Source organism: Molothrus ater, chromosome 7 (genome assembly GCF_012460135.2).
Source record: "Molothrus ater isolate BHLD 08-10-18 breed brown headed cowbird chromosome 7, BPBGC_Mater_1.1, whole genome shotgun sequence".
NCBI classification, from domain to species: domain Eukaryota; kingdom Metazoa; phylum Chordata; class Aves; order Passeriformes; family Icteridae; genus Molothrus; species Molothrus ater.
In genome coordinates, this window is record NC_050484.2 from 35,995,740 (window position 1) to 36,010,819 (window position 15,080).

The 15,080-nt window shown below is 43.7% G+C and overlaps 1 protein-coding gene across 2 annotated transcripts in view; it reads left to right on the forward strand.

Annotated features, from left to right (window-relative positions):
• ACVR2A (activin A receptor type 2A) overlaps nt 1-15,080 on the forward strand; it is a 54,475-nt gene that overhangs the window by 24,997 nt on the left and 14,398 nt on the right. For both annotated transcript variants that reach the window (XM_036386469.2, XM_036386468.2), the window contains exons 2-4: nt 5,683-5,890; nt 7,649-7,758; nt 9,381-9,535. In XM_036386469.2, coding sequence (XP_036242362.1) covers nt 5,683-5,890; nt 7,649-7,758; nt 9,381-9,535 — 473 coding nt within the window. The remainder of the gene's footprint in view (nt 1-5,682; nt 5,891-7,648; nt 7,759-9,380; nt 9,536-15,080) is intronic.

Consider the following 15,080-nt stretch of genomic DNA (forward strand, 5'->3'; position numbering starts at 1 on the left):
TCAGATCAGAGAACAGCTCTGACAGGTATCTGAGATCATTCCTGGGAAACTCCCTGGCAGGTCCCAAAATAGAAATGCTGCTGCTTGCCACCAGCAGCATGAGACTCACCCCTGAGAAGGATTCATCATTCCTGATCCAGTCTGTGTGTCCCTAGGTGGTTTATTTAGCTGCTTAATTGGTGCCTTTAGTGCTGAAGGGCCTCTTTTTGAGTTTAGTAACAGCATTCCAAGACTCTGGGTGGGAATGGTGTCACTCCTGTGTGCACTGGGAGAGAATCCCTGGCTCCTTCCTGGGCAGCTGCTTCCCTCAGCTTCATGCAGAGGCAAGAGGAGGTGAACCCTCCTGGATAATCAGGGTGCAACTTTTATTGTCAAATGAATCAAGTTTTCTCCTTATTATTATGCTTTGTGTTTGGGGTTTTGCGCTGGGGAGAGGACGATAATCCAAACTGGGAACTGAGTATTTCTACCCAGCACCTGTTGTTTGATTGTTCTTAGGTTTTTAGAGCTGGGGCAGCTGAGAGGCATTTTAAAAGATTTTCTTCTATTCTCAGATGAAGAGTGAGACACAAGAGATGTAAAACTCAGTGCCATTCTATCAAGAGCAAACCAATTTCTTGGTTACTGTTTGGCCCTATTCTATTTTTTCCAACATCTGAATCTTGTAGAATTTCAACTTTTCAGTTTTGAGCCCTGTGTTAGTGATATTGGAATATTTTAACCATCTGGTAATCATGCCAGGAAGGGGGGATTGGACCAGCAGTGACTGAAAGCCACCAGCACCTGAGATGAGTGCAGCCCCAAGGCTGTGCCTCAAACCCAACCATTTCTGGGATCTTGGGAGCTTTTTCCCCCCTACAGAACTCGGCAGGCAGTGGCTGGGAGGTGTTTGTGCTGTGTGCTGCTCACACCTCGCAGTGACAGCAGTGGCATGTTTGAACTTGAAAACATCAGCCTCTGTTTTACTGTGTTCCCTTGAAGTCAGGGAGTGTGAAAAATAACACTTAACTCCAAGTCTCTGGAGATCCCCAAAGGATGACAATCTTTATCTCAGGGCTGACAGCTCTTGGTGGCACTTTAATTTCTACCTAAAGAACAGAGATGGCCACTGAGCCTTTTTCTCCATTTTCTGCCACGTGCTTTGCTCTGAAAGCATTCCGGAAAACTCGGCCACCAGAGATCTGGGGGTTTTCCCACTTCCTGAAATCCAGGCTTAAAGAAGATATTTGGAAGTAGAAGGCAGAAAATGGAAGTTCTCTGCAAAATCCCATTACAGCATTATTAATTTCTTCTATCAGTGGCACAAACTGCTGGGAGGGACTGAGGGGAGCACATTGGAAAAATAATCCCAGCTTTTTTTTTTTTTTTTCCTTCAGCCAGAGCACCATGCAAATAAACCCAAGATATATCTATATATGTAAAATAACATCATCTAGTGGTTAAAGCAGCTGATTTATTTTCCATACTGTAAGTCCTGAAGACTCAGAGTAAAAAAAGGTTTTTTTTTTTTGTTGTTACTGTCCACCAAGCAAACCAGGGGCTGCAAGGGGGTTTTTTAACAATACAGATATTATTCCTCTCACCTTCCCCCTCTTCACTCTCAGTTCTATTCCCTGTTTTAGGTGACATCATCCTCCATAGTTTCCACTCTGCTGTAGAGCCTTTGGCTTGATCATCCTTCAGTTTTCCAGCACTTTATTCTTCTCTCCTTCTTTTTCAGAAGTGTTATCTCAGCTACAGAATTTCATACTTCCATGGCAGGCTCGTCCTTACAAATTTTCCATTTTGAAAAGGTGTGAACTGCAAAAAAATTGAAATATTTTCCAAGTATATGATGAGATATCTTAGCAAATACAGATTTCCTGTTGCTCCCCCCACTCCAATCCTGGAGAAAAATGCAGCTCTTGCTGTACAAAACTACACTAAAGCTTACCAAGTTTACCCCTGTTCAAGTTGCAAACTCATTTATTTTTAAAGACTATTTTAGAAGAAGAAAGCAGCTTTCTGGAGCATCAGGTTAATCTTTAAATTTTGAATATTTACGGGGCAGGGTGGCAGCAGTGCAGGTGATTTGGTACCTCACTGCCTTGTTTATCTTTGCTGCAGTTCTTGCCTTGCCTGAGCTAATTGCTGCTGTGTTTGGATTTAATGAATGTACTTTGGCTCAGCTCATCTGAAGTACAGTCCTTGTTTGACCTGGGAGCATTGAGAACAGGGATAATAGCACTAATATTAGTCTAAAAATCAACAAAATCAGTTTGGGGACATCGTGGCATGTAAAAGGAGGACAGAATCCTTTCTCTTGGAACTCGGTTTGCTTTATTAGGTTGGAAATAACTTCTTTCTTCTTCCTTTGAGAAACATTCCCCTGGGTGTTATCAGAAAAAATAGAGAATGATAAAACCCTGCTTCCTGCTCGCAGGAACATCAAAGCTGGGCTTTTTTAGTCTGTATTTGTAGTCTGTTCTTAGATATATTTGTAGGGCTAGGAAGTGTTTGAGATCACTGTGGAAACAAATAGAATAACACACATGGGCAAGTACTTGAGAAAAGGTACCTGTGCAGCAGCTGAAGGTTTTTTGTGTAAGGTGTTAATTCTATTTATGCTTCATTTTCTGTTCTTTTCTGCTCCTCTGGAACAGCGTGTTACAATTCTGGTATTTTGGTGAATGGGCCATTCTATCTATAAGTTACTCAGTCCCTGTGGTGCTCTGCTGGTTTATTCTAATCAACTGCTCCATTCCTTGTATTTCAGTACTTAAAGAGTTCAAATTCATCTCAAATATAACACAATTTAAGTAACCTTTTGTTACAGGCAGAGGTGTCTGCCAGACTGAACCTCACCCTTCAGTTCTTTTATATATTGTAAATTCTCTAGGCAATAGCAAAAAAAAAAGTGTCCTTGGCACCATTAAACTAATCTTTGCAGGCTTTTCATCAATTTTCATGACTTCAGCTTGAAAATGTTGTTACATTTCATAAAGCAGTGAGAGATCACAGATTCAGTTCCTTTGCCCTTTGTGTCTTTCCGTGGTGTCACCAACTAATCACGCAGCAAAAGCAGGGTTTGGAGTGAGGGTAGGACGTGGGAAGTGTTGAAGTCTTCCCTGGAAAGGGAGGGACATGATCATTATCACATCTCAGATAAAGTATCAGGAAACCATTCCTGCAGCACAGACCATGGGCTTGTGTTGCTCAATGTTAGGTTTAGTGGATGAAGCTGGATGATGAACTCCCAGCAGTTCCTGTCTTTTTTTTTTAACGATACCTGCAAGAGACAATTCCTATTCCATCCAGCGCCTTTTCCCAGGGATCCTTCCTGAATTAAGGCCATGTTAGTCCTTGGGAGCTGTGCACTGTTTGCCCCTTTTTAATTAATTAACAAACTGGTCGATTTTTTTCAGTCATTCAGTCTCCCTGTTTGAGAAATGGCAGCCAGTGCTTCCAGCTCCTCCTGGGGTGAGGTTTTCCAGGCTGCTCTTGAACTGTCTGATGGAATTGCTCCCAGGTCTGCTGTTTCCTGTATTAGGAGTGGTTCACAAGTTCAAATGTTGGTTTTGTTCCCCGAGAGCAGCTGTGGTGGATGGACAGGAGTGTGAGGGATGGCAGCACTGGGATGGGAATACTCAGATATCCAGTGGGATCTGGCTTAATGGGCCCAAAGTAAACTCAATTCTGTACTTTATGCCCTTTGCTTTCCCAGTGTGTTTACCCCAAGCTTTCAGACCTCCTGTTCCATCCACAGGACACTGCTGGAGTTTGGCTTCTTTCAGCAGCACCACTTTCCTTTTTGAGATTCAGGAATTGGTTTCTGAGGACCTGGCAATTCCCTGTGCACTCAGAATGGATACAGCAGTTCCATTAGAGACCTGCTCTGCCTAATAAATTCACTTTATTGTAAATGCCAGCTGCCCTTGTCCCCTGGGAGCTCCATCCCTGTGGAGGGGGTGGCAGAGCTGCTTGGAAGCAGATGGGCTCAGGGCTGCCTTCTTTGTGTGGTTCCCCTTCTCCTCTTACCTTGCTTCCACCGCGTTCCTGCTTTTCTGCTTTGAAGGATTAATCCAGGATTGTCCTGCTCTGCTCAAGCCTGGCTTAGTCTGGCCAGACCCATTGCAGGTGCCTGCTCAGGTGAGAAGCCCCAGCCAGATCCAAGGTCATTAAAGCAACAGTGGCTGCTGCCAGTCACTGATTGGAGCATTAATGGATTAAAAAATAGGTGGATAAGAAAACCTGACTAGAAAGAAGACAGGAACAAAGAGAATATTTATGCAAAGTTAGTTTTACTGCAGTTGTTGAATTTTATAAATTTCAGCTTGTCTGTGGTCCTTCAAAGCTGGGCTTGGCAGCAGGAGAAAAGCAATGGCACGTGTGAGAGAAATCCAGGACTTCTGCTTTATTGCACTGACAGAACCAAATTGTTCAATCTGTTGCCTCATCTGTTTCTTGCCATAGCTGAGAGCTGTAAAGGTCAGGCTGTGGCAGCACAAGGAATTTAATGGTTCCCAGGCTGCCCCTCGCAGCGTTCCCAGCTGGCTCCTGCCCCTCTCCCATTGATCCTCCAGCTCCTGCCTATTTTGGGAACACAGGCAGAGCAAGGTGGGATGCTCAGGACGGGCAGTGCTGGGCTCAGCTCTGCCTTCCTGTGCTGCTCTCCCAAGGCTCAGGTGGGAATAATCCTCATTCTCCTCAGGAATGGCTGCTGGGTCACATTTATTGTGGATAAACGTGGGTAAAGGAGGTAGTGAGTGATGCAAATAAACATGTCAAAAACTGCTGTGGGAAACCTTTTCTCTTCCAGTCTGGTCTTCAGTGTGCTGGGCAATGTAATGTCTTAAAAATTGTGACTGTATGGATAAATACAGGCAAAGTGCTTTGGCATCCTCCTGAGCCTTCCTCAGTGGATGCTCTGGTTCTCCAGCTCCTCCATCTCCATTTTCCCATGGCTTTAACGCATGTTAAATGGTGGAGCTCCCATGGAGATGAATGGCACGCTCTGGTCAGTGTCTGACAAGAGAAAAACAGAAATAAAAGGCAGTTCTCACTCCCTCCCTGTCTTCTGTTAACAGTCTTGCTTCCCAACAACCCTCCACCTTTGCAGGAGCCAGGCTGGTGCTTTGCATCCCATTAACTCTGGAGGGATCTCCACCCAAATCCCAGGAAGTTCCTAGATGGTCCCTAAATGCTCTCTAAGGTCCTTTCCAACCCACAGCGTTCTGGGATTCTGTAACACTTGCCCCTAAACACTTGGCTTTTTGGGGCTTTCTGAGATGAACTCCCTGCTCTTTTGGCTCCTGTAACAAGATAAGAAGCACAAATGCCTTTTGGTGAATTTTCCTGGCTAAAGCTCCTGGTTTGGCGAATATTTTAATTAAATCTTCCCTGCTCAGCATTCTAAATTTTCTCTGCTATTGCTATTCATGGAGAAGTATTGCCATGACTTGTTCTTCATTTCTGCAAATCTTGCTAAGTTATGCAAGTCACTGTTTGACTTCACAGAAGATCTTTGTTTTATGTTTCAACACTTGGAATGCTGCTGAACTTTCCGTGTTTTCTCTCTTTATTAAAAAGGGGGGAGAGAGGGCACATTGGTACGTGCAGGAAATGATATTTTTATACAACCTGCATTTCTTCATGTGCCTGATCCTGCAGAATTCCATTGAATTGTGCTTCCCACCCCTCCAGGTGCCATCCTGGGCAGATCAGAAACACAGGAGTGCATCTACTACAACGCTAACTGGGAGAAGGACAAAACCAACCGCAGTGGGATCGAGCCCTGCTATGGTGATAAAGATAAAAGGAGACACTGCTTTGCCACATGGAAGAATATTTCTGGATCAATTGAAATCGTGAAGCAAGGCTGCTGGCTGGATGACATCAATTGTTATGACAGGTGAGTTTTCCTAGGAATTTTTGCAATTGATTTGTCACTGTAAACTCTTTTGCCTCTCCATAATTTCTACGTCATCCCCTCCACAACCAGTGAGTCTGGGAATAATTATCTTAGTTTCAGATAGGGACCAGATTCCATGTGAGTACATTGTCTTGGTTGCAGAATAACATGTTCTACCTTCTTGAATGAGCCCAGGTATTTCATTTATTCTTTTTTAGTCCATTAATAATGGATTCTGTAGTGCCTTGTTATTGCCAAACAGTGCAAATATAATTATTGCAGCCAGGATGCAAAATTCTCTCGTTGATATTTCCAAAGTCTTTAGAGTTGGAAAGTCAGCACTTTGTGTCTGCAATTTACCAGATCATGGAAGTATTTTGGCAGTTTATTAATAAGCTCAATGGCAGCTCTAAGAATATTCTAAATTTCCAGTTATTTTGTTGATAACAGATGGTCCAGAAAGAACCCACAAGCAGTAACAGCAGGACTTGGGGTTTGTTAGATGCTGACTGAATAAAGGTCATGACTCTCTTAAGCAACGGTGTTGCAGCTTTTTAAATACTCTACTGGGTTTTATTGGCCCAAAACATTTATTATTTGGGAAGGCAGAGAATTAAGAAATAGATCCACAGAGGATCATCGTTAAAAAGTATTGAGGAATTATTTCAGTAATTTTTACAGAATTTGTATTTCTTTAAAGTTGAATTTTTAGAAGAAAGCCTTGCATTCCTTTCTCCCAAATCAAATTGTCCCCCAGCCCAGGCTGTTTTTTGCTTTAATGACAAGTTTAAAGCTCAGTCCCACAATCTAAAAAAAACCTAAAATCATGAGATTAAATTCTCCCTTGAGCAAAGAAAAGAAATTGGAAGAAGAAAGGAAACGCAGGAAGGACAGTGAGGAAGGAGCTGGAAACTGAGTAAGTCCTCATTAAGTGACTTGTGCTAATCACAGGCAGTGCTGTGTTTGTCCAGAGCTGCCCAAATCTTATCTCTGGGGCGTGGGGTGCTCTGGGAGTTGTGGGGGTGACTCCAAACAGCAGCAGATTCAGGACATCAAAGAGAAAATGTTCCCTGGAAGTCACAGGGCAGGGTGACAGCCAGAGCTGGCTCCAGGGAATAACCCCAAGTTTTGAAGATGAGCCCAAAACCTCCCTGACAATCTTCAGCTGTGTTTAAAATCCTGCAGTATTTCTTCAGCCTTTTCCAGTTCTGCTGTCAGGTTGGCTCCTGGTTGCTGCTTTTTCTCTCCTGATGGGAATAGTTTCAGTTTATTTGTTAGCAGAATATTAATGAAAAAGCCATTCCTGCAGTTAATTCAGGGAATAAAACAAGCTCTGTCCCTGAGCATAATGTAGGCAGAGGAGATTGTGGAAATTTCATCATTTCTTTCTACAAATACAATAAAATTTAGAAATCTTCCTTCTCACTTACCTCCAGCCTTGTTTGTCCTGTTTAAATCTAGCTTGTGAACTGCTCCTCAATCTGGTGATGGTGGTGGTTTTCTTTAACTTTGTCCTGCTGGTGGTTTTCTTTGACTTTGTCTTAAAAATGACAAAAATGTGTTTCTGCTTTAATAAAATTTCATTGCAACATAAAATATCAAAGTTTTAATTTATCTCATTAGGTTTAGCTGTTATTTTGGTCACGGTCGATTTAACAAAGTTCACCTTGGAAATCTAAAAGATGGGCACAGTATTTTCTCCTGAACAAAGACAACCCAGCTGGAGATGAATGAACTTTTCCCCCTTCTCTCCTGCAGGAATGATTGCATAGAGAAGAAGGACAGCCCTGAGGTGTTTTTCTGTTGCTGTGAGGGCAACATGTGCAACGAGCGCTTCTTCTACTTCCCGGAGATGGAGGTCACGCAGCGTAAGTTCCTGCTGACAGCACCGCTCCACATCCTGCTTCTTCTGCAGCTCACACTTGCCCAAAAGTGCTGCCTTTCCTGCCACAGGGTTCTGGGACAGCTCTGTGCAGTGCCACTTCATTTATTCCCCTTGGAAAGGTGCTTGCCTGTAAAATCAATAAAAGGCACTTCAGCTCTTTCCAAGGGTGGGAAGGAAGGATAATCTGAAATAATTGCCTGGTTTGAGATGTAGAAGTTACTGTCAAATCTTACCTTAATTACATGGTTAAGCTCCTTTAAGGGTGTAAATTTTTGGGCCAAAAGCTTTCTTATCCCTGTATGTTGCAGACATCCTTTTTCACTAAAAATCTTTCCTTGAAGATTTTCCCTTCTGAGGAGCTGAAGCCTCAGAGACAGAATGTAAACAATAGTTACCTGCTGCTGTGGAATGCAACAGGTAGACTTTTGATTAAGCCATCCTGAATGTTTATAATTAATAGCCAATCAAGACAGAGCTATCTCAGACAGAGTCCAAGAGAGCTGCCTTTTGTTTTCATACTTCTTTTTCTATTCTTAGCTTAGCTAGCTTCAGAAGGAACCTTTCCCTTCTTTTTAGTACAGTTATAATATAATACATATATATCATAAAATAATAAATCAAGCCTTCTAAACATAGAGTCAACATTCTCATCTCTTCCCTCACCCTGTGAACACAGTCACACCTGTATTCCTGTGCCAGCCTAGGGATGCTCCTTTTCTTCAAAAAAGAAGAAAAGGAACAGAAAAGGTTCCTTTTCTTTCTTCTCTGTAAATGGACACAGTAACCTCTAAAAAGGGGAAAAGAACTTTCTCCCAGATCACAGGATCCTTGTGGGTTCTTCCACTCAGCACATTCTGTGGTTCTGAAAGACAATCAAATTAGCCAGACTTAACAAATAACTATTTTAAAAAACAACAGCTATAAGGTGATTGGATTTTTTCTTGCCCATCTTCTTCCAGTCAGGAATCTGCTGGAAAACCAAGGGATGTTAATAACTGAGCTGAAACCAGCAAATGTTTCATGTATCCAATAGCCAGAGGAAGTTGTTTATGAAATGAAAGAACATTTTCTGCAAGATTAAAATAGCCTTTGTTGACCCAGGAGATACTGTTGTCATTTTTGTCAGTGATGCTGCTGAGGCAGTAATTGACATTCCTCCCTCTCCTGAGCCCTCTCTTGCCCCAGGGGGCTGTGGCTGCCTTGGAAGCAGCTCCTGCTCCTGCCGAGCCTTTTCTGAGGTCATGTGGAAATGTCTTCACCTGGAGAGCTCCTCCTTGCAGCCAGGCACAGGAGTGCTGGAGCTTGTTGCCAAATCTCTGTATTGATTGGTTTTAGTTCATGAGGTGATGAATTCTTGCAGTCCCCTGGGAGTTCAGCCACCCCCTGTAAGCTGCCTGGAGGCCCAGAATTCCACTGGGATCTGAGCTATTCCCCTGCTTTCCAGAGTGCTGCCTTTTAACCAGGTGTTAGTTTGTGCTGGCTAATCAGGTACTGGGAGCCTGCTGTGATGATGGCAGCAGCTGTTAGAAAATCAGGCTGCTGCACATTTCAAACACTGCCTGGTTTTGTTCCTTAAAAGCTGTGTCTTTTTTCTTCCCCCTTCAGCAACTTCCAATCCTGTTACACCGAAGCCACCTCTGTTCAACACCTTGCTCTACTCCTTGGTGCCTATCATGGGGATTGCAGTGATTGTGCTCTTCTCCTTCTGGATGTACAGACATCACAAGCTGGCCTATCCTCCCGTGCTTGTTCCCACCCAGGTGAGCCCCTGCTGCAGGATTTGGGGTTTTTTAAGGGCCAAACCATGCCTGAAGGGGATCTGTCTCATGGCTGGTCTCTCTGTTCCCCTCCTGGTTTCCAGGTCCTAACGCTTGCTCTCCCCTAAAGCAGAGAATTAAGCTTTACTTAAACAGCCTTATTAATTATTCTTTGATGAACAGATGAGCAACTACTTCATGTTTTTATGCATCTCTTTGTTCGGGAGGAGAAAAACTGAATACACAGTGAAGGCATGGTGAGGGCTGAGCTGTAATGCTTAGCTGGAAACAAAAAAAAGAGTTGCCAGTTCATCTTGGCCATTTCAGGGGTTCAGAAAATAGCAGCTAAGAGAGAATGAGCTGTGTTTAAGGACAACTAGAACTGGGATGCAGGTGTAGGGAATGTTAAGAAAATCTTCATAGCTCAGCTCGTGCATTGTGGTTCTTATCATCTTTTTCCTCTTGTTTATGTGTTTTCTGTTTTGTCTTGAAACGTTTCAGCTTTAGGGGTGTTTGTGTTTCATTTCAAAAGGATGAGGTTGTGGGCTCCACACCTGAATGTAACCTGGCCATTGTGAGCCCAGACAAACCTTCTGGGGTTCTTGTGTGTGGAATTCCTGCTTTATCATGAAACATTTCAGTTTTAGGGGTGTTTGTGTTCCATTTCAAAAGGATGAGGTTGTGGGCTCCACACCTGAATGTAACCTGGCCATTGTGAGCCCAGACAAACCTTCTGGGGTTCTTGTGTGTGGAATTCCTGCTTTATCATGAAACATTTCAGTTTTAGGGGTGTTTGTGTTTCATTTCAAAAGGATGAGGTTGTGGGCTCCACACCTGAATGTAACCTGGCCATTGTGAGCCCAGACAAACCTTCTGGGGTTCTTGTGTGTGGAATTCCTGCTTTATCATGAAACATTTCAGTTTTAGGGGTGTTTGTGTTTCATTTCAAAAGGATGAGGTTGTGGGCTCCACATCTGAATGTAACCTGGCCATTGTGAGCCCAGACAAACCTTCTGGGGCTCCTGTGTGTGGAATTCCTGCTTTATCATGAAACATTTCAGTTTTAGGGCTGTTTGTGTTTCATTTCAAAAGGATGAGGTTGTGGGCTCCACATCTGAATGTAACCTGGCCATTGTGAGCCCAGACAAACCTTCTGGGGCTCCTGTGTGTGGAATTCCTGCTTTATCATGAAACATTTCAGTTTTAGGGCTGTTTGTGTTTCATTTCAAAAGGATGAGGTTGTGGGCTCCACACCTGATTGTAGCCTGGCCATTGTGAACCCAGACAAACCTTCTGGGGCTCCTGTGTGTGGAATTCCTGCTCTTGGGAGGCTCCAGCTGATCCTGGAGCTGTAATTAGTGCTACCACTGGAACTCCTCTTCCTTCAGTCTGGAGATCCAACTGAGATTAGGAGGCTTTTATGGAAAGAGTTAAAGCAGGAAATTCTAGAGACCAAAGCAGAAAAGCTGGAGAAAATGTGGTTGTGGAAATGAAGAGAGAAATTATTTGGATTTTTGCAGCAGAATTAATTTGAGCTTCCAACTCAGTGCAGTGACCAGAATACACGACCTGTCCTCCAGTGATGTTCTTTATGATGAAAATGAAAACTCCTGTTATTTTGGGTAGGGTTGCCAAGGATTGATCTCTGTGTGCTCCAGCTCCTGGGATATTTCCAGTGCTGCTGCTTGACAGGAGGGTGCTGCAGGAAGCAGCATTGCCTGGGGTTGATAGCTCAAGTGTTTTGGTTTCAGTTTCTCAGTAATAGATAAGAGGAATTTGGGGAGAGGCAGTGGCCATATGTTGTTGCCAAATGAAAAGAACATAATTTAGAGGAAAAAAGTCTGTTTGCTGTCCTTGCAGAGAGGATTGCAGCTCCTCAGACTCCCTGCAATCTGTCAGCATAATTAGTTCATCCAGCTCCCATTTTATGGATTTGGGACTTTACATCAACCCAGTGGTCTTTGCTGGGTGATCAAATTCATAACTGCTAATTGTGGGGATCATTCCAGTGTGGGATTGACTTCCTGAAGAAATTAAGTCATGGATAAAGCCATGGAAAAGCAAGAGAATGTTAAATATGTGTGAGGTTTCAAGAACTTGAATTCTGATTCTCCCTTCTTTTGCTGCAGTTTTTTCCTTGCATGGATTGTGTTTGGGGCAGGATTGACACCTGAATTTTTAATAAATAGGATAATCAGCTGTTGTGTTTATGCTCAGATCGTATCTTTGGGATAAATGTACCTTGGTGCTTGTGGGGCAACAACATTTTCCTATCTTGTGGTGAGCAGGCATTAAGGCTCATGTGGAAAGTCAGGAAAAGCCACTTGTGCCTGAAAAACTACCCAGAATTATTATGTAAATCCAATGTGTAAACACTCTCCCTTATGCAGCAGAGCAGTGGTTCCCACTTGAAATTTAATTACAGCTGGTTGGAACAGGAGACAGGGGAAGCAGGAAGGGAGGGAAACTGTTGGGAACTTCATAACCACGAATAAACTCTGAAATATTTGTGCAATTAATCTGTTAATAGTATATTTAATAACTGGGGCATGAGTGGAGTTTGTAGGCAAATGGATTTGGTTTCATTCTTTATGTAGCAGTGGTAGAATGGACAGGTCAGATGTACAGTAGGAAAAAGAGATTGCTCCATGTGAGATCCAGAGAAAAGTTATCCCTTTTCCCTTGCTTTATTCCCAGAAACAGTGGGAATGCTGAGCTGGTACCCAACTTCCAGGAAAAAATGAATGGGTGGATGGATGAGGAGTAAGCAAAAGATAAAAATGAAGAAAAATAAGCAAAAGATAAAAAAGAAGAATGAGAAATGGTGAAAGAATTTGGTGATAAGTAAAAGATTAGAGAGCAAAGGGAAAGAAATAGTTTGGAGTATTTAAAAAGGAAAAAAAAAAAAGGCAAGAAATACAATGTAAGAAATGTTTGAACCTGTAAAGAGACACAAAGGACAATTAGTCTTGGCTTGTTTGTGCTGCTCACTGTGCCTCACTGCTGTGTGGGGAAGTATCCAGTGAAAGCTGTCAAATTCCATCAAATCTGTCACTTTCTGTGCTCTGCAGTGAGTTATTAACAAATCCATGTTTGCTGAATGCATCTGTGTGTATGGAAAACACTTAGGAACTGTTCTGTCTCCTTATTTCTATTTGCTTTAGCAAACATAATAAATCCATCAGCTGATAAAATTCACCCAAAGAATCAGATTGCTCTTTTAAATATTTGAATTTTTCTGCAGAAGGAGCTGCTGGGACCTGGTTCCTTTTCCCTGGGGGATGCAGTTAGGTGTGATCCAGGTTTCCCCCCAAACATTCCCGATAAATCTGGGGCGAGGCTGGCAGGGAGCTGCTCTGTTGTGCCCCCCGGCTCCTGGCAAGCCTTGAGCTGGTGCCAGCGCTGTCAGTGCAGGGCCCAGGGGGCTCCTGCCACCCTGGCACTGATGGGTGCCACTGTCACCCTCCCACAGCGCTGCCAGCAGCCCCACCGAGCAGGGAACCGTTCCCCTCCCAGCCTGGCAGGGTTTCTCTGCATCACTGCTGCGTTTTTGGGTTGGTTTTCAAGTGATCGTGGTGTTGAGAGGCTTGAGAAAAGGCTTTGCAGATTCGCTCCATGTCTTGGTGACCTGTTTGGGGGATTTCTTCTGAAATGGTTGAGCTCTCTGGGGTCAAAGATGCATCAGGGTTTGAATTTCTGACCACAGGAATTCCTAAATCTACCTGAGGCACTTGAAATTTCTGGGAAGGTCTTTCCACCTGGGAAAAATCCCAGTTTCCTGCTGAAGAACAAAGAACTAAATCAGCTGTTCAGGTTTTCCCCATTTTGGTCTTCCAAAAGCCACGTTTTTTCTTCTTGTTGTTACAGATACTTTAGTAGAAACATCTCAACACTGGAAAAATGCAAGGGAGAGGGTGGGTTTTTTCTCAAGGATTGAATCCAAACCTGGGAAGATTAATGGCTGCTTGAAAAATACACAGGGAGAAGCCAGGTGCTTATAGAAAATGGGAAAAGAGATTGGAAAGTTACTGCACATCAGGACCCCTGAATGTGAATGTGCAGTGGGTGAGGAGCTTGAACTGGATCCTTTCTTTTTCTTAATAGAATCCATGGGCTGCTACAAGTTAAAATCTATAATAGAGGGAAGAATTTGTATGAAAACACCCAAAAGCCAAGTGCAGCTTTTACAGATCAGAAAATGGTTGTGGGTAGCCCAAATTTTGGGAAAAACCCACACTACTTAGGGTTTTATTGTTCTAATTGCTTCCAAATATTGTAATAGACCCATTAGAGTTGGTTTTCAGGCAGCATAAACAGCAGTGAGTGTGTTCATGTACATTTGTGTGGGTGACAGGGGTTCTGAGGGGGGTTAACTGCTCCCAGCTTTTGTTTATCAGAGGTAATTCCTGACATAAATCTCAGCTTTGCATTTCTCTTGTAGCCTGACACCCTTTAACTGCTGCCTCCTGGATTTCTGCTGGGAGCCCGAGGTGATGCTCTGTGGGCTGCAGGGGAGGACACTGCTTTATAATCCAGAGGTGTTAATGAGCATAAATACATCCCTGGGAAGTTTCCATGTGTGTGGAATCTGTCAGAGTTTGGGGGAAGCTGATCCCTCGGGGGAGGAGTGAGAGCTTTGGGACAGGGCTCATTCCTCAGAGCTTCATTTTTGCAGTTTCTCATTATGGTCAGAGCACAAAGGTTGAATTCATACATATTTCTGCTTATTGCTGAGGAATTTCCATAATTCTCCAGAGCTGGAGAACTTTAATAATGAATAGGCCTGGGAAAAGAAAAGACTTTCAGCCCCTTGGGGTGGGTTTTGCTCTGCTCTGGAGCTGCCCTGATGATGGTGGAGGAGATCCTGGTGGATCCCAGTGCTCTGAGTTCTGTCACAGGTTTATGGAATGAATCCTCCTGGATTAATTATTGGTATTAATCTGGTGAATGAATTATTTGGAGAAAGGGAAGTGTGTGCTCAGCACTGTCCAGGCACAGGGAAAGGCTCCTGTTGGCTCCAGAGCATCCTGAGGGTGTGAAGGCACAGGGGGAGAAGGAATGGCAGCTGGAGACAGGGGCTTGAATTCCCTCTCTTCCAACATCCCATTATAAAGGACAAAGGAGATGGCTCAGGTGAAAGAGCCACAGAATTCTGGAATAGTTTCGGTTGGGTGGAAACTCAAAACTCATCCCATCCATGGGCAGGGACACTTCCACCGCCTCAGGGACAATTTTCACCATGCCAGGCTGCTCCAAAGCTCATCCAAGCTGGACTGAGACACTGCCAGGGATCCAGGGGCAGCCCCAGCTTCTCTGGGAATGCTGTGCCAGGGCCTGCAGTGCAGGACACAGAACGAAGGCAACTCCCCTGAGGTTGTTCAGGAAAAGGGATGAAAGCTGCACAAACAAGGGGTCACTGCAATCCTGGGATGTGGCTTTATCCTGGATCTCATTCCACTCTCTGTAAACTCCTCACAGGATTGTTTGAGGGAATGAATCTTCAATACTGGGATTTATCAGTATGTGCTGATTTATCAGTATTTGCAGA